This window comes from Carassius auratus, chromosome 48 (genome assembly GCF_003368295.1).
Source record: "Carassius auratus strain Wakin chromosome 48, ASM336829v1, whole genome shotgun sequence".
In the NCBI taxonomy this organism is placed as follows: domain Eukaryota; kingdom Metazoa; phylum Chordata; class Actinopteri; order Cypriniformes; family Cyprinidae; genus Carassius; species Carassius auratus.
The window spans coordinates 5,528,038-5,550,896 of NC_039290.1; the positions used below are offsets into that span (position 1 = coordinate 5,528,038).

Here is a 22,859-nt window from a genome sequence, read left to right on the forward strand (position 1 = left end):
CAGAGTCGAATACTGCAGGTATTTGAAAATCTGATTTCTTACCGATTGCCGTATTCAAGTGAAGGATTTGGACGCTGATTGGCGTTCTTTTATAAGTTAATGTCATTACCGTTTGCAGGGCAGAGATCGACAATTTCAAGATTATTTGCAATATATAGATTTCACATCTGGAAGAAGAGTAGGCACGTTTTTGTGTGTACGTTCATTTCTCTGAATCCCACATGTGCACATTTAAAATTAGATCAAATGGATTTTTCTATGAAACATTTTATAAATGAGGCACATAGAATAAAAATCTAAAAGTAGTAAACACTTGTTTTATGTTTCAAACAAAAAGAAAAACATACGTTTGGAACAGAATAATATGATGAACATATGATGACAGAAACCCTACAACCATGTTTTATAGAAGAAAAACCATGCAGATTTTGCTATATACATTTTATCGATAAACAATTTTTTTCAAATGCTAATATGATGTAAAGAAATGTTTCATAGCACCAAATATGATTTCTGTTCAAAATTTATTTTATATAGAGAGCTGCGCAAAACCATGAAAGATAAGCAATATCTCTCACTGTATGTAAAAAACAAAATTCAGAATGCCCGATCTTGATTGTTTCGTTATGAGAAACGTTACAGTATGCAGAAGCTCTAGTCATACTATACATCTGTAAAATACATACATACAAATATAATTACTCTAAGCTTTGACTGGTTCCCTAAAATAAGTCAGGTCTGTAATAATACTCAAAGTATTTGCATGTAAGAGCCTCTACGTGGTACATGTACAGTAGCTGCACTGGATCTCCTGTGACTTTTCAGTCTTTAATATAAACTACTGACTCTTAAAATACACACATATGCTAGAAGATTCCAGACCAGGGGTTTCCAAACTTGGTCACGGAGGGCCGGTGTCCTGCAGAATTTAGCTCCAACCTTAATTATACACACACGAATCAGCTAATCACAGTCTAACTAGGCATACAGGTGTGTTGAGGAAAGTTATGCCTGACTAAACTCTTTAGGACACGGCTCTCCAGGAGTGAGTTTGGAGACCCCTGTTCTAGACTGTATTGTCACTGGATCTGAAACATTAGACAAGTGTACCACAGTCCTCCAATGCACTAACACCAGTCCTTGTACCTAAACTTATAAGTGAATCTCTGTTTTCAGAGCAAGCACCTTTTTAAGCATTTAAAGGGAGACAATTCTGTGGCACTTGAGTGTATTTCATGCTTTGTACGATGTTTTAGATGTCAAAATAAATGCTTTTTGTACTCTCTGTTTTGGTCCATGGCCTTTCCAACTTGAAGTTGGAAGATGTTTTACTGGATTCTGTCTATGTGGAATATGCCATTTGAGCATAACTGTAATACTGGTAGGACTTCTTTCATCCAGAAGTCACATGTATAGCACTTGAGCTTCTTGTTTTGCACCATTGACTTGAAACGCCACTGAATGAAGCCACCATTTCAGCTAAAATATTCTAAGATGTGAAACTCCATATCTGTTTAGAGTTACCAAAATGTTCAACCAAATGCATAATTGTCGTTATGTGTCTCTTAGTGAGTTCAGTGTTGAAGACTTGATAAAGGTCTCCAAACGTAGGCATTAGTAGAATGTAATCGTTCTGTGATTCCATTCCAAGAAAGCAGAGGACAGTTTAAGCGATAAAGTCCTGTGACTAGTCAAACTCTCAAGAGTTCCCCAAACCTCTCATATCCATCTCTTTCATGTGTTTAAGTCACTCCAGTTGTCCATTTAGAAAGCCTCTTCAGAATGGCAAAGTGTCCATGAAGATTTTATCCACAATGGGTGGAGGTGGGACCAAGTCTTCCAGTTTAAGATAGAAGATTCGCTGGAGGCCCTGGGTGCACAGTGTCCTCAGCTCCGGAAGCTTGCTCAGGAGTCGGGACAGGTAGTTGGGCCGGGTGGCCTCGGGGGGAATTGTGGAGACGTGATCTCTGAGACACGTGATCAGGCGGTTTTGGAAGTCTTCGATCCGTTTGGGTTCTTTCAAGCCATGTCGATCTGTTGGTCACAAGTGAGGGTTAAAGATTTGTTTGGGATAAAACATCAAATTTATGTAGTCTAGAAATTAGAAGAATAAATAAAAGTCATTTACCTGTGATTATGACCAGGGTGGCAAGACAAGAGAAAGACGATACATCCAAGTTCAAGCGGTGTAAACTCTGAGAAAACTCCATAATGGAGTCAATCCAGTCCCCAAAGCTTCGTACGCACTGTGTCCGGTGCAGAACCACACCATTGCAGAAAATGAGTTTGTCTGTCTCAGGGTTTGACCTAAACGTAAAGAGATATATAAACGCTTAGCCACCTCATAGTACTTTTATAATAATAACTGAGTGTCTTATGAAATGACATGTACCTGTATGCTAGCCGAAGTATGAAGAGCTCAACAAATGCTGACTCAAGAAGAAGCTCTTGGTCCTCCTTACAGAAGGCACTGAATCCAGGGATGCTTCCAGCCCACTTCCTGATTACATCCATTGACCCTGTTAGCAGGTCATAAAACTGCTGTATGTCATTGGCATCCTCCTTCTCAGACAATCCGGATACTGATTCCTGATACTAAACAATGACCAAAAATATGATATTAATTAACAAAGTGCAGAGAACAATGACAATACTATTAAAACCGTACTATAATATACATGTGTAGCTTTAAATTGTTCTGTCAGGTTGTTGTGAAGTGTGTTTTGTCCTCACCTTTGAATAGTCTAGATTTCCACTGGCAGGGTTTGAGTCGATATGGGCAGTGACGAGAGAGGTGATGATGTTTACAGGTGAAGAGACAGACAGTGTGTCCTGAACAACTTTTGGTTTGGACGGCAGACGACCTCTTCTGCCTTTCAGGCTGTCTGTTCTCACAACTACACAGAGGGACAATATGTGCACTTATTAAAATTGCTTTGAGGGTATGTGGGTATTAAATTTTTTACATTATTTGAACTAATTGATATTATTTTATAATATAACATTTTGAATTCTCACCTTCTTTCACCATTCCCACAGCTAGGCACTTTTGGAAGCGGCAGAACTGGCACCTGTTTCTTCGCCTTTTGTCCACTGGGCAGTCTTTGTTGGCGAGGCAAACATACTTGGCGTTTTTCTGTACTGTGCGCTACAAGATTCAAAAAGGAAACCTAGTTAGTCAAATGAGCCTAATGCACAAATCTAAAATGCTGAGGTGAGTTGACATGACATGTCTTGCTGCTAAATTATTACTTTAACTACTAACTCTCTCACCTTGAAAAAGCCTTTGCATCCTTCACAGGTGCGCACCCCGTAATGCTGACAGGAAGCGTTGTCTCCACACACTGCACAACGTCCTTCGTTTCCTGTGGGGCTCCTTGCTTTAGGAGACAGGTGTCCATCCATTAGTCCTGAGCCATCCCGACTGCCCTGCTCCAGGCTGAGTGGACTGAAGGGAAGTGGAGAACCATGTTGCTGGGACTGAGAAAAGGGATCCTGATCTGGGAGTTGTGGATGCAACTGTCCCAAAGGAGAAAGCTCGTCATGTCCAAACGTGAAGAAAGATGCAGCCTGGTTCAGAGGCTTCTCCGAACCCCAGCAGCCCTCATCAGGGGAGCAGGGACTAAAGGTGCTGTCCCAGGTAGACATGGGCTGGAATCCCGGCGTAGAGGGCGATGGTGCAGAAGCTGGACTTCCAAAGCAGTTTGACCCACCTGAAGAGGACATCGTCTCGTCTAGGTAACTCAAAGCGAATGTGCCTGGGTAACAGCCGTACAGCTGGAGGTCGAACAAGTCCTGCCCAGAGGTGCTGCCCGTACAGGTAGAAGCAGCTCCCGTGGCGATCTGGCATGAGTAGGTATCAAACTCCCCAACGTAGCCTCCGACCAGAGAGGTGATGCTGGGTAGGGAGGGTGTGGAGAGCTGGTCCCGCTGGTCACTCACATCCATGGCCAACCTGGAGGTGAAGTCAGGATTCAAAAACTCTGAGCTGAAGAGGGAGCTCTCATAGGTCTGGACTCCATGTTGACTTTGAACACAGGTCATTTCTGTAGAACAGAATCACAACATCTACTTTTCAATACAGTAGATATTGCTGCTAAACATTAAACGTCTTAAGAGCTGAATAACGCATCCTAACCTGAACCTAGATTAATTTACTCGCCGACCAAAGAGTCTGTGTAGATCTCTTTAGTTCCTTTTAGATTTCTGAGAAAACTTCGATAGCCGTCTGGCTGGAAAGGGCAGCCATGCTTATTGTGTTACCACATTAAGAACGTTAGACGAACATGACACGTGGGTTGCCTCACTTAGAGGGTGTGTATGATTGTGAGTGTGAGTGGGCGGTGTATGTATATGGAACTTTTTTAGATAGACTAGAATTTCCCCAGCGAGCACAGACATAGTGTTCCATAAGGTAAGTGAGAACATAAATGAAGACAAAATCATACTACATTTCTAACATCCTTCCACGTGGATTCAATTTGGCAATGGAAATATTTGGAAAACGTGCCACTATTAACTTGTTTTTAAAAAAGTATTTCTGCAGAAATTAATTTAATGCACTTGGATAATGAAAAAGACAGTTCTGGCTCAGCAGTTGACAGAAATGTATGACCTTGCACCCAAAGCAAATTGAGAACATGATGATCATTTGACCCCTGAACATTTCATTGCCTCACTTATGTTGACAAACAATGCATTCACTATACCAGTCAATGCATTAGCAATAGATATTGATAAGTCAAAAATGTCTAGGTGGTGCAACTGTCTGACAATTGAACAAAAAGTAGTTATATTTAAAATATATATATAGTATTGTTTAGCATTATATTTTATAATTATTTTAAAAGAATCAGTGAAGAAATGTTGTTTTAGAATATTATCCATATTGTGGAAAATCAGTCAGTGTGTCATAACCAGCATGCACGAAGCTTTTTTTTTTTTTTACAAAATAATAATAATAAAAGTAAGCAAATAAACAGACAGGAACCCCTTCAGATCCTGAGTGTCAAGGTCATTACTGTTATTATTTTATACAAAAGGCACATCTTTTGTGTGTGTACACTAAAGAAGTTGTGTATTTATGGTCAATTATTTACTACTTTGTACGTAAATGCATTTTTAGAGTGAATCAAAATGTGTAGAAAATAAAACTTGTTCATATGGATACGATAATAAGATTTCTAAAATCTTGTTTAAAAATTACATTGTTCCTTTCTCGTTTTTAATAATGGTTTGTCTTTTACCTATATGAACCGTTTAATATATTTATGTATCATACAAATAGCCTGAGTACAGTGAGGTTTAAAAAGAGTGTACGCAGATAAGTTGTTGCGCGAGCACCTGTTGCAGCGAGACCGCGCGCGTGCAGAAGCGCACCACTAACACACACACACCCCCTCTCAGTCTTTTAATTTTTACGGCTTCACATTTCTTATCCTCTCATAATTACATTACTTTTTACATTTTAAATTCCAAAAGCCGACTCATTCTGCGCTTTCAACTCAATCTGGATTCGAACTAGGCTATTTGATTCTGAATAACTCGCGCGCTCTATAATACCCTAAAGAATACAAAATACGTAAAATTAGACATCAACAGCAGAAATGTTTCAGTTTATGAACACGCACAGATACGTTGGATTACAGCAAACTCATTTGCTTTTCTTATGTGGTTTAAAAGAAGCATACAAACAGAAAGAAAGGAGTATTAACTGACTTCGGAATTTTAAAAGCAAAAAGATTTACGTACCTGAAAATGTGTTGTGTTGAGGGACTTATAAGTGTCCGTATTCCAAGTGATGGATAAACATGTATAAACGTCCACGGCCACGACAAGACAGTTTTCTCACATTTCTGTGAGCGAGCTGATATATAGAGACAAGCCTACTTTATTGTGCCGTTACGTCAAAGGTGCATCCTCTCGAGGCGTTCCACTGGCAAATATGGCCATGCAGGGGCGGAGATCCTTGGCAAATCTTTCCGGCTGCAGACCAATCAGAGCGCTCGCAGTCAAAAGACATGACGCACACACGGGATTCCATTGACGCAAACAATCCGCACGTTTTGTTCTAATTATAGCAGCGTACTGCAACTGGTTGAATTTAGTTAAAAATAGTGAGGAGAAGACACAAATAACTAGCAGATGATTAAAGATGAGCATCAGAAAGTGTAAAATGAAACACACAGCTTTTTAAGTTTTAAACATGATTCATTAAGAGGATTCAAACAAATAAAAAAATATTTTTAGCAATACCATTTTATGTAGTTACCCTATATGTTAAAATAATATATATTTTTAGGAATATATTTTACACTGTGTAAATGCCTTCTGTTTTGATTTTTTTACATTTTCCCTTAAATTCTCAGTTGTTTTTGCTGTCGAATCAGACAGTTTCCTCTTAAAGAAAACCACAACGAGCCCACGAGGGGAGGGTAGGGCTACACCAGCACACCCTGAACGTGTCAAAACATGAAAGTGTTCGAAGAAAAATGAAAACGGAAGTTAGCGCTGAGTAAGCTACTACAATATAGGGTGTGCGAGGGATTGACAGTGCCAGTAAATGCCACCTCTGTTGAGCCATGCGGTCATTCGCATGCTTAAACGTTTCCCGAATGAAAACAAACCAACTTCAAGTCACACATATTATTTTAGTGTGTCCTGGACTTTGCCCTAGGGTACTACTCTTGAACTTCCAGTTAGCCTACTTCTCAGGACAGTATTTAAAAAAATAAAATAAAAAAGTAATTTTTTGTGTAATAAGCATATATTACAATTGCACAATTGCTCTTGATCACGAATAAAAAGTATGTAATGAAATATGCATGTACATATATAATATATCCACAAGCCTATTAGAATACAATGGAGTGTCTGGTGTTTATGGCCCTGTCTGCCTTACAGACATGTTCATAAGGTCAACAGTCTGACCTTCTGCATGTCATACTGCTGTTTCACTTTAACCTGCAGAAATAATTCAGTTGACGAAAGATATTTTAAGGAAAAAGCCTTAAAGACATCCATCATCTGATATTTTGAGCACTAGTAACTCTTGACAAATGTAAAAACATCCCGTCTCTGCATGTTGTAGGTGTAAATGTTCATACTACTGAACAATTCTACTCTAGTTGGCTACCTTTTAGCTACAATAAATCAACAGCCAACCATCAACCAAGGTGAGATTCTTGTGCTTCTATTTTAAAGAGCATGTCCTGATCCAGATACAGTATGCTTGCTGTGCTTGCTGAGTGGGCTAAAAGGTGATGATAGAGGCAGTCCATAACAGTTGTTTCTCACATACTACTTTCACACCTGAGACAGAGAGTTTCCATGTCATAATAAATTTTCCTCTGCCACATGGCCGAGTATAACCTTTCAGTAATACGCAGTGAATGAGTGACCCAGTCTTGCGGAATAGGTTGATTCAAGTGCAAGTGGCCAAATAACATGATACTGCTGACACAGTATCCAGTTTAAAAATAAGGACATCAGGACATCAAAAGAATTCAGATTAGGCCAACATGATAGCATAACTGCATGCTAAGTTAACTGGCGTTAACACTTTGGAGATGGAATACAGATTGAAAATATTTTGCCTGTGCTTGACCTATATGATTATATTAGGTCAATACAGTCTGAAAGTGCAACTATTATCTGTTTGCATTCCCATTTAGGTTTTTCACATGTAGACAAAGAAAAAGAAAAGTATCTTTGGAATTAGTCTATTTTCAGTTACGTATGCATTATTTATGGAGCTATTTCACTAATGTCTATTTTATTCTACTTTCGAATCTCTTGACCTAGTCACATTTCAGTCCCAAATAAATAATTAGCCTTTAAATATGCATAAAAAATGAAGCCATTTGAAATATATAATTTTTATTTCAAATAAAAAAAGACAATGCAACAAATAAAGTCATGTTTTTTTTGCAATGCAATAAGTACATCACATAACAGTCATGGAAAAAAAAGAAAAGAAAAAAAAAGAATAAATTGTGAATAAAATCAATTACTCAATCAAAATTTATTTTTGTATTTCTTTTTTTTATTTTGTTAAATGAGACATTTATTGGATATTCTTGGTGCAGTCTAAAGCACGCTTCATCGTGCTTAAGTCTTTTATTGGTGTTTCCTGACATTCTCCGTGTTTTTTGCCCATTTCCATCTCGCAGTCTGTATACCCAGAATTGGCTTTACCTCTTCTTTCCGAGTTGGCATCTTTTTCCTGTTCAAAGACTCTGCTCACGAGCCTGTTATTTCTCAAGGCAGCCGCGGAATCTCCTTCATTCTTCCACCTGTGATGCGCGGACACGAGCGGGAGCCGCGCTATCGATCTCTCTAGACTCGCTCTTCCTCTTTAGACCGCGCGGTCGGAGAAAAGAAAGGATGTGTCTCGTCTCAGTCACACACACCAAAAAGAGGAAGCTCCGTCAATGACGCAATGAAGCGCGTTGACTGACGTAGAAGGAATCCCTCCCCCGTGCGCTGTCATATGGGGAAGCCCAGCCGAATACAGCAGAAGAGCCTTTTGCTAAATGACGCGTCAGTTTTCCATTACGGCGTCTATTTACACCGTGCCATAAGCCGGATCAGGAGCCTAATTACCTTTGGGTTAAACCTTTTAGGAACTGATGATAAGGTAAACGAGCATCGAGGACAGACATCTTACAGCTGCTGAGTTGTTGTCATAACGGCTAGCTTGAGCTTGTCACGAGGGGCGGGATAGGAAAAAGACGACGAGGAAGTGGTCACAAGAGAAAAAAACATTGTGCTGACACGCAGAAAGCGATCAAATCGGAACGGGTGTTACGAGAAATAAAGATTATTATTTTATTATTATTTCAAAAGAACATTTCAGAACCCAGCAAGACTTGAAATAAGTGTAGTTTAGTCTTGAGTTTTAAAGGAGTACACATTCTCATTTTATACATTAAGAAATAACCAACAATTTTGCACACACAAAAAAAGTACAATTATACAAACTCAGACAATGACACTACTGGTCATGTGATCTCAAACTGGCAGTCACTTTGACCTGTTTCATGTAAAATTAAACAGCTATTTCTAGGCCACTGAAAAAGTGGCAATGCAAGTGGACACCTTAAACACCCACAATCACTGTATACTTTTCTAAAATTTAATTTCAAAACCATGGGATTGTTCCTACCTACCACTTCCCCCTGTTGTGGCAAAATGTTCCATTAGATGTTGGAACTTAGCTCTGGGGATTTGCACACATTGAGACAAGAACATCAGTGAAGTCAGGTGCTGATGCTGGGTCTGGGCCTGGCTTGCTATCTATGATCCAATTCATCCCAAAAGTGTCCAGTGGGGTTCAGGTTTGGCCTTTGTGGAAGCCAGTCAAACTCTTCTGCATGAGACTCTTCATATAGGCTATATATAGAAACATACAGAACCATTCAAACGTTTGGGGTCAATAATGTTTATTTTTAAGAAATCATTATTTTAATCGGCAAGGATTATAATGATCACAGTCAGTTTTTACGGTTGTAAAAAAATATTTCAAATAAATGCTGTCCTTTTGAACTTGAAAAATAAATGTATTATTGTTACCTCAAAAATATGAAGCAGCACAACTGTTTTAACACTGATAATAATTTGAAATATTTATTGGGAAGCAAATCAGCATATTAGAATGATTTCTGAAGAATCATCAGACTCTGAAGACTGGAGTAATGACTGCTGAAAACTCAGAATTTATGATATTTATTTATGATTATTACTATTATTATTATTTTAATTACGCAGTCTTGATTTTTACTGGTTTCTTGAGAGACATATTATGGGACATTATGTACTACCTTATGAAGACAGGAAGGATGGAAATGTGTGTTTATTATTAAAATAGAGTTTGAGAGCATTGTGGCAGTGTGCTGTCCTTTCATTATTATTATTATTTTTTTTTTTTGATGGCCTTCTTTTGATCATGCACCAGCTAGGAAGTGTTTTTGGATGTGCACATACCATTTTGTTATGCACTATGGAACATCATGCACTGGTCATTTTACCATATAGCACGTATACAGTACATTCCAGATTGCTGGGTTCAGAGTCAGGCACCTGTTGTTAAATCAAAGTGATTTATGTACAGCTGTTCACTTTCAAGACAGAGTTAGCTCCCCCTGTTTGTACATCAGTAACTGCATCATGTGGCTCTCCACATTGCAGCATGCCCGGAGAGCCTTGAACACAGCCTGGCTCTTGAATCAAATCAAGTGCGTATCATCCCCCCGATGTTTATTGTTTGTTTGTTGTCTTGATTGAACTACATAGCTTAGGACACTGATTATATAATGATATGCAAATGTACTAAGATAAGGTCCCTTGACTTTGGCTGGATCTTAAATTTGACCTTAAGGGGATATCGACCACAAGTCCCAAAAGGCTTAGCCGAAGCCATACAGCTGCTATGTACTTTCAAGCTGAAGCTATCAAATGTAAATTAACTTGATCACTAGTTTCATTTAAATTTTATAATGAAAACATGTGTTGCTGTTTAAGGGACAGTTCAACTGAAAATTCAGACATAACCAGAATAACTGGACATGCTTCTCAATATAGAGTGCTGCGATGATGCATATTTTTGTAGGTCAAGCTAGAAGTTAAAACCACCCTTTGTTTCATCAACACAAACCCAACAGGATTTTTCCACTGGCTTTTGGTTTATTGCAGAAAATAGGCTCTGTGATCAACAAATGTTTAAAATTCTTACAGATTTTGTTCATCAGGATAATCTTCACACATGAATAATACTTTTATGAATTCTAAAAGTCTATATATAATCACCAGATGTAAGAAGCTTGATGTAAGCTATAAATGAATTACATCACGGTTGCATGACTTCAAATGTCATCACCATTAAGCTTCTGACAACTATTTCAAACTTAATTTAAAAGCATTTTCCCTTTAGAAAATGGATTTTAGTTAGAATAGTTTGCAAAAGCATGATAATAAACACTAAGAGTAGTAGTCAATTTAATTTAGCTGTTAGACGAGATGATTTTTAATGCCCCTCACCACAATATAGTCCCTTTTAGCCACTTGTTTAGCCTTTTTGGAAGTGAAGGCTGTTAAAAATATGGAGGGTATTTTTGATGCATTTTATCCACAGACCTTCTTTCAGGCATTTAACTAAATACCCGCTGACTTCAGGGTGATGGAAACACGAGTGCTAAAATCCTAACTCATTTCTGGCATTTGGCCTACAAAAATATGCTAACCCTGCATTAATTGTCTCTCTTAACTTCTAAATACAATATTCTGGATATTCTTCAAAAAAGCACTCTGTACTGGACCTGCATTATTGTGCTGGAATCCCAGAGCCACTAGTGCAGTGCTTCCTAGAGTTCAGGCATTCCTCCGCCAGGCTTAAGTCACCATTCACCTTATCCAGTTCCACTCCTGGCCCACCAGTAAATAGATAGCAGGCCATATTTAAATATAGACTATGTACAGCAGTGAGTTAGTGGACCTCAGCTGTGTAGTCTGCTGTGAATCCTACCGTAAATTCCTGTTTTGGCTGAAGACACTTTCATTGCCAATGAAGTACAATGATGACATAAGAAATGCAGAGATGTTTGGGTAGGGGGAAGGTGGCAGAATAGACAGTTTCTTTAAAACATCCCAAAGTTTTATGTGGGATTGCCCACATTAATAAGAAAAGTAATGTTTTATGAAAGTCAAGACATTTTTTAAGTCATAATGAAATATCCAGGTCTATATTTAAAAATATCAGTTTCCCAGAACCTCTTGTATCTATTGAAGAAGGTTTTTTTTTTTTTTTTGCACTTTTAAGGCATTACTTTATAATTTCACATTTAGCTGCTTTTATAGGACTCATAATAAAGCCATTATAGATCTCATACGCCCTCTGCTGGTGACAAATGCAATACGTTTACTAAAAGACATTGTTTGGATCTTTGTTGCAGATTGTTGTGCTGCTGTGATATTTGGTCTGTCATCAAGTAAAGCACAGCTCAGTACTCACTCACACAGCTCTCAAATGAGATGGTCTTTCCAAAGCCTTTGACACTTGATTCGTGTGGACATTTAGCACATGGTTTAGCAGCGTTGGTGTGAATTCATGTCCCCTGACATGCCCTTGACAAAACCCTAGCACCTACTGGTAGAAACCAAACTACACCCAGATATAGAAAAATAACTTTTACGGCCATCTGTGGTGCCTGACAAAACTCAATAGGCTTCAATATTAAATAAAACAGTATATGCATTAGTAGCTACACACAACCATTTTAAATTAGAGGAAAATACATTTATTTATTAGGAAAGAAACTAATACTTTCATTCCACAAATAATTTATTTATTAAGACACATTGACGTTCTATACATATATATATACATATATATATATATAAACACACACACACACACACACACACACACACACACATATATATATATATATATATATATATATATATATATATTAGTGCTGTCAAAATTAGCGCGTTAACGCATTCGATTAATTTGAAATATTTAACGCGTTAAAAAAAAAATAACGCAATTAACGCGGTTGCAGTTTTTTTTATTTCCAGTTGTGGCCTATGTGTGTTCAACGTGCATAGAAATATGGATAAGACCAAGGAAGGACTTTTAGACGGAAAGTTTCAGTATAAAACTCTGCCGGATTACTCTTCAGTCTGCCACAAGAAACATTACTCTTCATTCAGTCTGCCACAAGAAACAGCAACATTAAAATCATGAACTCAAATGTCATTGTTTTTAAAAAAAAAAAACAATGACTGTAACAGTGCGTAAATCAGACCTTTCTATAACGCTAACGTTAATAAGCTTAAACGAAAATAAATAAATAATTGTGTAGCGGAGTATTTTTTGTACACAGTGCCGCGAACTGTCAATCACTCCTGTGCGCGTGCATCACTGTCCTCCTCAGCTGCAGCAACTTGCGCTCTCTCTCTTCATCAAGCTTTAAAACAAAAAGGGGACAAAAAGATCATATTGTCTTTGTGCATAGGCTATAGATTAATTAGATAAATGAATATCTAAATTTGTGCCTTGCCGTCTACGGTATTTTTTTAGAACTTAGAAAAAAGATGCTGCAGCCAATGAGCAGCCAGCGGGGGCTGCAGGAAGACTCAACCTCCGCAGACAATTTTTAATGTTTATCAGACAATAAATACTCAAGATTTTGCTTTAGTATAACTCACAACGAGTTTCACACACCTTCTCCGGCCACGTTGAGTTGTTGACACTTAACAGTGGGAAAAGCGACACATGCGCTATTCACTTGTGTAACTTAAGGGTGAATGGGTAATGCAGTTTCTGCTCTGGGTGGGATGAATTAGGAAGCTTGCATTGTGAAGGGCGCTCTGAAAATCGGCAAAAAGATTAAAACCTCTATTAAAACAGATGTCCAAATGAGCGTACCGGTACGCTACAAGCACGTTCTGGGCGCACGGAGAGGTGGAGGTACGCTCAAGAGCTATATTTGGAAGTGGCGGTACTGAGTACCTGTGCACTGGCCCACTTAAAGCACTGGCAATGACTATACTTTGGAATTTTTTTGCAGTCCACTTAGAATTCAACGTGGAAATCATTTTTGTTTTTTATTGGCATTGATTGTTTTGAAATTCAAATGGTACTTAAATGCCTGTGTTTTTATTTCTGTAATAAATATGGCTTTCAAGCCAACAGTTAATTTGGAGGATATTGATGGTTTATTGCAGGTATGTTGTTTACATGAGAAAATCTGTGTTACAAGTTAAACAAAAATTCCAATAAACAATCATATTTTGAATTTAAATAGGTGCTTTGTCTTGAGTTTACATTAATTATTTACATTTTACATTTACATATCCAAAAAGTTTCAGTCTTTTAATTGCGATTAATCGCGATTAATCGCGATTAATTTTAAAAAATTGTGCGATTAATTAGTTAATTTTTTTTAATCGATTGACAGCACTAATATATATATATATATATATATATTAATAATAAGGAATGCAGCAAATCAGCATATAAGAATGATTTCTGAAAGATCATGTGAAGACTGGAGTAATAGATGCTAAAATGTAGCTTTGCAACACAGGAACAAATTACATTTTAAAATATATTAAAATTGAAAGACAGTTATTTTGAATTGCAATAGTAATTAATAATATTACTGTTACAGTATTCTTAATCAAATAAATGGAGCCCTGTTAAACATAAAAATATGAATGTACTTTCTCAATATTACACCTATGTTAACTAATTATCTATTTATATGTGGATGACCACTTCAGATCACTATGTATACTTTGGTGGGATAGTGCTAACGTTCAAGAGCTTGGCTCTTAGTTAGGTAGTTGTGCAACTGGCTAAATTTCCCATAAACACCAGTTTATTTAGCTGTGTTGAATTTCTGCTTGGGACAGCGCAGGGTCAGGTGTCTCGACTGTGTGAAGCTGTGGGAGATGAACCAGTCCTCAGGTTACTTGACTACTGGTGCTAATACTCCCCTAGCAGCACTTCAGCATGAGTCTGAGTGAAAGATAGGAGCTGGAAACTATATAACATTATAAATAGAACTTTATTCAGCATATGTCACATGATTTCACAGTGTGAACACACAATCAGCAAATATATAGAGAAGCATTTTAATTATGAGGAACTTTCCATATCCATTGCCATATGTTTTGAATTATTTTATGCTTGCCATTTCTGAAATTACATCTTAAACACGTTTCTTCCTGCCTGTTTACATTTATATTAGTAAGGAACCATTCTTAAAGGTAAAGTTTTACTACATTTACTACAAATTACTAATGCTAATTTCACTGTAAACTTGTATGAATGTATTTTTCTGTACAAAATTAAAAGTTTGCTGATTGTCCCTGGCTCTTCCATACAATATTATAATGAAAAAATAATGACATAATGACAAAGTATTTGAGCTGTCGGCGTCTTTGAAGTTTTGATTGAATTGATCCACTAGAGGGCAGTCTCTGATCATGTGTATGAAATTCACTCCACAATCCTCTTCATTCAAGTTAAAATTTGTCTCCGATTCTGTTTTATCATATCAATGACTTTATATCTCTTTATATCTCTATCTTTTATCCAACATGCTTTACGTTACTCACTGTCACTATGTTTGTTCCTATAAAGAACATAGATCAACTGTTTCCTTTATCGAAATGTGGAAATTTGCAAAGCCTCTCGACAAAATTGCTCATTGTTGAAGAGAAGGCCTGTGTGCAATTTCCTAAATATATCACCACTTTAAAAGAGATCTTTAAGTTTAACATTACAAGGCCTCTTCTCTGTGATTTCGATCCAGGACTTCTTGATTCCCACTCTGCCTGTTTTCCGTCTCTCACACAAACAGCATTGTCCCTCTGTAAGACCTTGTTTGATAGTGCCCACACTCACATTCACTGGGGTGGTAAACTTCCCACTCTCTCAAACATACATCAAGAGAAAAAATAAATCACAATCTGTTTCATGACGACATTTGACACTGGTGAATCATGCACCTTTTTCAGTTTCTTTGTGCTTTTTATTATTAGTCGTAATTGCTATCAAAATTTCGAACATCAATGCACTCTTACTTTACAAAGTGATCAGCCTTATGATGCCTACATTAAAAAAGCTTGCATGAAAGAAAAGGCATGAGTCATTTTATGGGCCAGGATATCATTCTGAGTCTTTCAAAGCCTTTTTTGACGCAAACACCAATGCACTAAAAATGACTCATGACACCTTAAGTGCATAGCAATGATCTGAGGACCAACCACAACACTCTAGCAATGCGGAGAATACTTATATCATTCACATTTTCTTTCATTTATTTTTAAATGTGACATGAGGTACTACGTCATACTCAGTTTAAACCTGTAAAGCCTGAAATATGAAATAAATGGAATGTTTAAAAACAAAGCTTTAATTGCATTGACAATTCATAGGCCTTAGATATTTGTGTATCAAATATGATACGATAGGATACATAACTTTTAATATAGGACACTTGGTGTCACTATGGACATCCAAATGAGGGAAGGCAGTAAAGGGTGGGGGTGCAGGTTGTTTGCATTCCCAGAGCTGAACAGGAAAACAGTCAGGAAGAAGCGCAGAGGCTCAATCCAAGGGCTCAGCCAGGAAAAGGAGCAGTTGCTTCAGCCAAAACCTCCACCACAGCTCCGATTCCACTCCAAAGCCAGAAACAACTCCATCTAGGACTCCTTCATGTTGATTCAAGCAGTGTTTAATTCCTCTTTGTTTGTTTTCTTCTTGCATCATCCAACAATCTCATGCTGCTGCTCCAAGGTACAGCTCATAGTAATACTGTCTCAGAGTTTCCTTGATTCACTCAGGGTTGTTGTTGCCAAGTGGATTTTAATAGTGGAAGAAGAAATGAGGATTGGGGAACTTATTTGACCTCTTTGTGTTTCACGAGAGACTTTTATTTGCATGTATAATTGAAGTCGCACTGAATGACAAAATCTTTTAGCCTTATATGCATTCAGAAACACTCCCTCAGGCATCAAGACATCAGATGTCTGCTCATTCTGATGTAACTAACCAATGCGGAGGTGACAAACCACCTCATGTCTAAATCAGACAGGCTGCAGAGATCATGTAGATCTTCATGCAAACGGAAAAACATGTGGCAGCCCATAAGAAACCACAGAACTTCTTTCTTGTTCCAGTGCGACGGCTGCTGCTTGTCGTCATTATTTCTTTTTAAATTCACCATGAACACTTTCATGTTTTTCATATTTCACGTTTTGACCAATAACATTATGTCACTTGAACGGGGATTTTCAGAGAGGTTTCACTTCTCTTTCAATTACAAGGGAACGTTTTTGATGTTGTCTAATATCTAATCTCTGATATCAGTAAACATCTCTTTTACCTTATATGACCTTACGCTCTTGCGATTTATAAATATCCAGTCAAATTTAAAATAACTTGTTTTCTTTTTTTTTAAATACTTTAAAATGTAATTTCTTCCGGTGCTGGTAAAGCTGAATTTTCAGAAACATTACTCAAGTCTTCAGTGTCACATGATCCTTCAGAAATCATTCTAGTATGCTGATTTGGTGCTTATTATTATAAATGCTCAATACAGTTTATATTGTAGAAACGGTTTCTCAGGATTCTTTGATGAATAAAAGGCAGTTCAAATAGAAGCCAGTTCAAAAACATTCAAATCAGAAATCATTTGTAATATTATAAAAATAATTTTTAGCACAGAGCTCCACAGTCTTGCCTCTCTGTCATTTCTATCGCTGTTAGATGTTTGTTGATTAGTCCAAAGAAGTTTTTATACTAGTCTTCTGTAGTCCACTACACTGAAACTCTCGAAATAACAGAAGACCAAAAAGATTTGGTGCATTCTTCTATGTAATTATCCTTGACACGAACATTCAAAATGCAGTCCACAAACATTTGAAGTATTTTGTATAACAAATTTTGATTAGTCTAATGTTTCTGATTGGCTGATTGAAGCATCTGATCATTACGATTGGCTGACAGTGATCATTCAGAGAGAGAGCAGTGTTATTAGAGGCAGCCGGGCAGGGTGACCTACTTCATCTGGAATGTACACTCGGAAACATGCGGGAACAACGTACAGTATCTCCAAGTTCCATGCGCTCTTCCTCTTGGCCTTGGAATGGGAGGATGGCTTTGCCTCTTGGAAAACCCTGATGAATCAACATCCTGACCTGATAAACACGCTTACCAGCATTTCAGAATGGACCTGCAGAGCTAAACTGTTCAAACACACACAACAACACACACACACACAGACACACACACACACACACACACACACACACACACACACACACACAACAATAACATTCAGTTAGTGAGACCTGGATGGACAACATGTTCCTCTTGTACAAATATGTTCCTTTTTGGACAATGATCGTAGTAACAACAAAGCATTAAAAAAAATATCTCAGTGTACAGTTCTAAAATCCAGTCACAGCAAGGCCATATTATTTCATACTATCCTTTCTAAAGTGTTACAGTGTGCCTTGGTTTTACCAAAGACATTTCCCTGTAGTAGAGACACGAGCATTCACCATACACAAACAGACAATTCCCTGTGATCTCAATGGGGCGATATGTATCTTTGATCTCTCTCAGAGGTACCAAAATAAACCCTGTTCATGCCTAAATGTCTACTAACTTAAAAACTTTTTAAACAAACAAAAAAAAAGTTTTTGCAAGCAATTTTTGGTATATACATGTATAATAGAGTCATAAATAATGAAAATAGCACGTTTTGTACTTTCACCAATAAAACACCATTTATGAAAAAAAAAAAAAAAGTGCTCAAGCGGTTCAGTGTTGCTATATGACTAGTTTTTTTTTTTTTTACTACACATTTTCAGTAACTCGCGATTCAAATTTTCATGGTTACTGAAATCATCTTGGTCCATTTTCCGGACCAGGACAGTCACTAGTAAAGGACTTTGGCTGTTTTGCTGAATTAGAAATAGCATACTACTCGTAAAGTTTCTGATCAAAAATAGTATTTTAGTAATATAGTATGATACATTACCAGAAAGAGTTAATTAGTGAACGAACGCCATCGCACACCTGTAAGTAATAGGTGCGTAGAAAAATAAGACCTGGTAGGTTGTGTCAACATATAAGGAACTCCCGCACACTATCTTAACTTGCAAAATAAATTTTTAATCACACAACGTTTCGGTCACACGACCTTCATTAGGAGTCAATTTATTTTGCAAGTTAAGATAGTGTGCGGGAGTTCCTTATACACTACCAGAAAGAGTAATATGCTTGTCCCATTCCAAATTGGTGCCATCAGCCTGGTCAAAATGACCCCAAAAACTTCTGTTTACACTCAAATAAATCTATCAACTGAATTTACAGCTCCTTTTAGTTTGCAAATTGACCTCTAGCTCCAAAAGAAATTAACTTGCTTATCAGTGCTAGTTATGGCAAATAACAACCTGCTTTCCCTTCCTGCCATTTCTTTTGAGACCTTCTATAAAAAATAAAAATTAGGAATTGTAGCAAGATTCTCTTTTATAATCTATGTCACCCAAGTATTGATACACATATTTTCCACATAATAAGCCAGGTAATTATTATATAACTTCTGGTCAGATGGATTTCCTGTCACAAAGTCGGTCATGGAAATAGACCTTGGAATTGCTCTGGCAATCAATATGATCTTTTAACCAGGTGCACACTGATTTACCAGCACCAGACAAACATTTGTCGAAAGAAGAGAGGAAAAACGGTTGTACTGGCAGACAGATGGCCACTATCAGAGGTTCTGTCATCATAAAACCGATGATAATGAGGAACTAACTCTGTGGCTGAAAGACAGGATGGAGTGTAATTTAGATAGTCTTCTGTTTAAATACCCCACGATGGCCTCCATATCCTGGTTTAAGATATTTCACCTGCACACACACACACACAATGCTAATAAGTGTATTGGGTCACAAACGCAGGGTTTAATATGAATTGAAGAGTTTCCCATTTTGTTAACTGGTTGCTCTTAACCTACTCCATTGAGTTCTGCAAAAAAACGCAGCTTTCTATTCTACTCCAGTTCTTAATCTCTGCTATCAGCAGACACGTTATAGTCCAGATGACCCTTTTTTTCACTATTCCATGAGGAAAGAAAGTCTGGAGAGGTGGAGGGAAGGTATAACGTTCATTAACGCACCTGTTACAGTCTGAGTCACTGAAATGCAAGAGTACCGTAGATTTGGGAAACTGAATAATAGTTTGCAAAGTACATGAGAACTATTATCAACCTTGAAATACATCACCCAAAATTTCAAAATCACCACATCATTATCCATTAGTCAACAAAAACACAGAGATGGTCTATTCTCCATTGGCATAAAAAAACAAAGCCACACAGATGCTTTTTTTGGATGTGTGCACTTGATATGAGGCCATTATTTACTCACCTGCCAGGGCAGGCAACATCATATTAAACCCTGTAAACAGAGGGAATATTGTCTCAGCTAGGCAATAAGCTGGAAGTACTCCACTGTGTGCGTGAATGGAAACAGTGAGTCGATGCAGAACTTGGATAGACGTTAGGAAAGTGCTTTATGTTGGTTCTGAGTCCTTCAACAACACTTCCTTTACAGATTAATAAACTCAATGCATTTCACAGACATACATACACACTCACTTTTGCAGACTGATAATGCGTTATATTTATACTGATAATGTTTAATTCACAGTTAGGAATTACATTTCTATAGATTTTAAATAAAATGCAAGGATCCTGCCTTTGCCAAACTGGCCCCCATGGTATTAGTTTTGATTATTATTATTATTATTATATTTTGTAAATTCACTTTTTTTTTTTTTTACAGTCTATTTAACTGAATTAAATTGCATTTCACTATGGATCCAAACACAACATATCCAACTAAAGGAACAATGCAGGTTAACTCAAGTAAACTAAAAAAAATTAAAAATTCCCATGAGATTGCTTGTAATTATGGTGGTAGAAAAATAATCCAGTGATGTATTAACATGTCTGGTTTCATTCAGGGAACTTTTCAGGTGGAACAGAGATTTGAATTAGATTTCAATCTCGAAACATGTAGTTTCCTGTGAATCCCCTTCAAATGGGAATAAAAGATAACACAAACTTTTTTTTTTTCTCTGGAAAGAGTTGTACAGTCTTTTTTTTACCAGGCAGAATTGCATTGTGATGCATTTCCTGTGCAATCTCTGTACCACATCCTGTCTGCACATGTGACTTGAGTATCTCTCTCACACACATGCTCACACAAGATGCCATATACAATCCATTTAACATCTTTAGCTAGATGCACAAAAATACACTTATGGATTGCTACAATATTCTTTTGCATACACTGTAAGCAAAAAAGATTGTATGTTTGTCATGATTTCTCTATTAATATTTAACATTATTCGTAAAACACTTACACACACACACACACACTAAAATAGATTTCAACCAGTCTGCAATACATTCACTTCCTGTCATAACGGACAGTAAACTAACATCTCACACTGATCATGGGTCAGTTTTGCTGATATCTACTTAAGCTTGACTCATTAGATGGGTGTGAAAAGGCTAGCGGAAGCACCAAGATCCGTTGCACAGTGAAAAAAAAATAACTTGTTACATTTCAAACTCACATAAATGAGAAGTTGCTAAGACTACAAAATAGTAATGGCAAAACATGGCTGCATGCATAGTGATGTTGGCAAACAGAACCATCCGTCACCAGCAAAACGTTATTAATTTATATGAAGTCTATATTTTAAAGTACAAACTATTTCAAAATACTTCAGTGACCTACAAAGTCAGTTTTACCAGAATAATAGAATGCATTGAAGAAGCTCGATTCATTTGGGCCCCTTCTTATTTAAGTTATTATTTAACAAACTCTAATGAAAAACATAGACACATACTGTTTTGTGTGGGGCTTGGAAACAAGGAATTAAAGATGCAGTCATGCAGTCATAGCCAGAAACTGGAATATCGTCAAAGTTTTGCATGTCAGTTGTAACGTCTGGGGACAAAAGCCGTTGCGCATGAACTAAACTGGTTTTCTACTAAATGTTCTCCTTGTTGAGTAAAATTTGTGTTGTTTTTACTATTGGTGCAGGCCTAAGCCAAAATGACGTTTGGTTCTGTTTAGTCTACTGACTTCGTTTTCCATGTTAGCAACACTGCAAACACCGCTATGTGACGTAAAATAGACTTTCTGAAGATAAGTGGCCTCATTCATTAATGACTGCATATAAATTGTGTATTTATGTGCACATACTTACGTTCTTGTGCAAAATTTCCACAGGAATCCCAACAGGTGCATACGCACAAGCACTTGCTCCTACTCTTTGTTCTGTGTTGGTGAATTATAAATGAGGGGGCGTGTGACTGCATGTAGTAATTTGCATAGAACGCGCCCAAACATCTCCATATAAGGGCTTTCCGCACAACTTCGTGTTTGTTTTTGTCTAAGTTTATATTGCGTTTATTCTGAATTTGTTTTAAATGTAAAATAGTTATGAAAAAGGGTCGCACATAAATATGGACATATACGTGCGTACGCCCCGTAAATTCCTTTTTTGATTGTCAAATTGTCATGACCATAGACAGGTCATGATACTAGATTGTGGGTGGTTGGTTCCGCATTATATTGCGATTGCTGAAGTGTTGTACATGGTTTTCTAGAGTTTGTTAAGCGGTCCACACTCAAGTCTTTGAAATTGATATTCTGGCCAACGGATATGCCTCATGTTGCTTCTTTGATGCAAATACCCCATGTGAGTTGTGTAAAAAAAATCTACTACGCCAGTGTGAATTCGAAGTATCAGTCCATATCACAAATGGTATGGGACAAATTACATGGTTTTAACGGTTAACACTTAGGATAGTGGATAGATCAAACCACAGCAAACATCCACATGAGCAAAACTTAAAAAATTTCACAGGCTTTAAAAGGTCCATTAGTTATTGTCAGTAGGGTAGCAATGTATAAATCATAACACACAGAAGTCACTATCAAACCAAGCAGCTTTCTGTTAGTCTCCACATCTAATTAATGTGACCAACTTGAAAATGAGCGAAATCTGTGTGGGGAACTTTTTAACACATAACGATAAATATGCATATGAGCACACTTAAATGTCCCATCTCTACCAAGCTCCCATCTCTCCTGCTGTGCTAATTGCGCACAACCCACTGTCAGCCCATTGTTTTGCCCAACTATTAAAAGGCCTATTCATGGCTTTGCTTTGAGGCCCCTTGTCTGCTAACTAATTATGCATTCAGACTTTTCTTAAACAATCATCATGGCATAAAATGACTTCAGCCTTTCGA

At 37.3% G+C, this 22,859-nt stretch overlaps 1 protein-coding gene and 1 long non-coding RNA gene across 3 annotated transcripts; both read right to left on the minus strand.

Moving 5' to 3' along the window:
* Nucleotides 1–297: 297 nt before the first annotated feature.
* On the minus strand, nt 298–5,896 carry LOC113065615 (nuclear receptor subfamily 4 group A member 1-like). Of its 2 annotated transcripts, none has more exons than XM_026237023.1 (7): nt 5,752–5,896; nt 3,274–4,046; nt 3,019–3,148; nt 2,734–2,897; nt 2,393–2,595; nt 2,129–2,307; nt 298–2,034 (listed from the first exon to the last, which is right to left on the minus strand). In XM_026237023.1, exons 2-7 carry the CDS (start codon nt 4,042–4,044, stop codon nt 1,778–1,780), a joined length of 1,704 nt encoding a protein of 567 aa, XP_026092808.1. In that variant the 5' UTR covers nt 4,045–4,046; nt 5,752–5,896; the 3' UTR covers nt 298–1,777. The 2 variants fall into 2 exon arrangements, with proteins under 2 accessions (XP_026092808.1, XP_026092809.1); XM_026237024.1 differs by having other exon boundaries at nt 3,274–3,955; nt 5,752–5,881.
* Nucleotides 5,897–17,097: 11,201 nt separating this feature from the next.
* LOC113065349 (uncharacterized) lies at nt 17,098–21,864 on the minus strand. Its single transcript, XR_003278994.1, has 3 exons — nt 21,809–21,864; nt 19,954–19,983; nt 17,098–17,760 (listed from the first exon to the last, which is right to left on the minus strand). It is a non-coding gene; the product is annotated as an uncharacterized LOC113065349 (long non-coding RNA).
* Nucleotides 21,865–22,859: the final 995 nt, after the last annotated feature.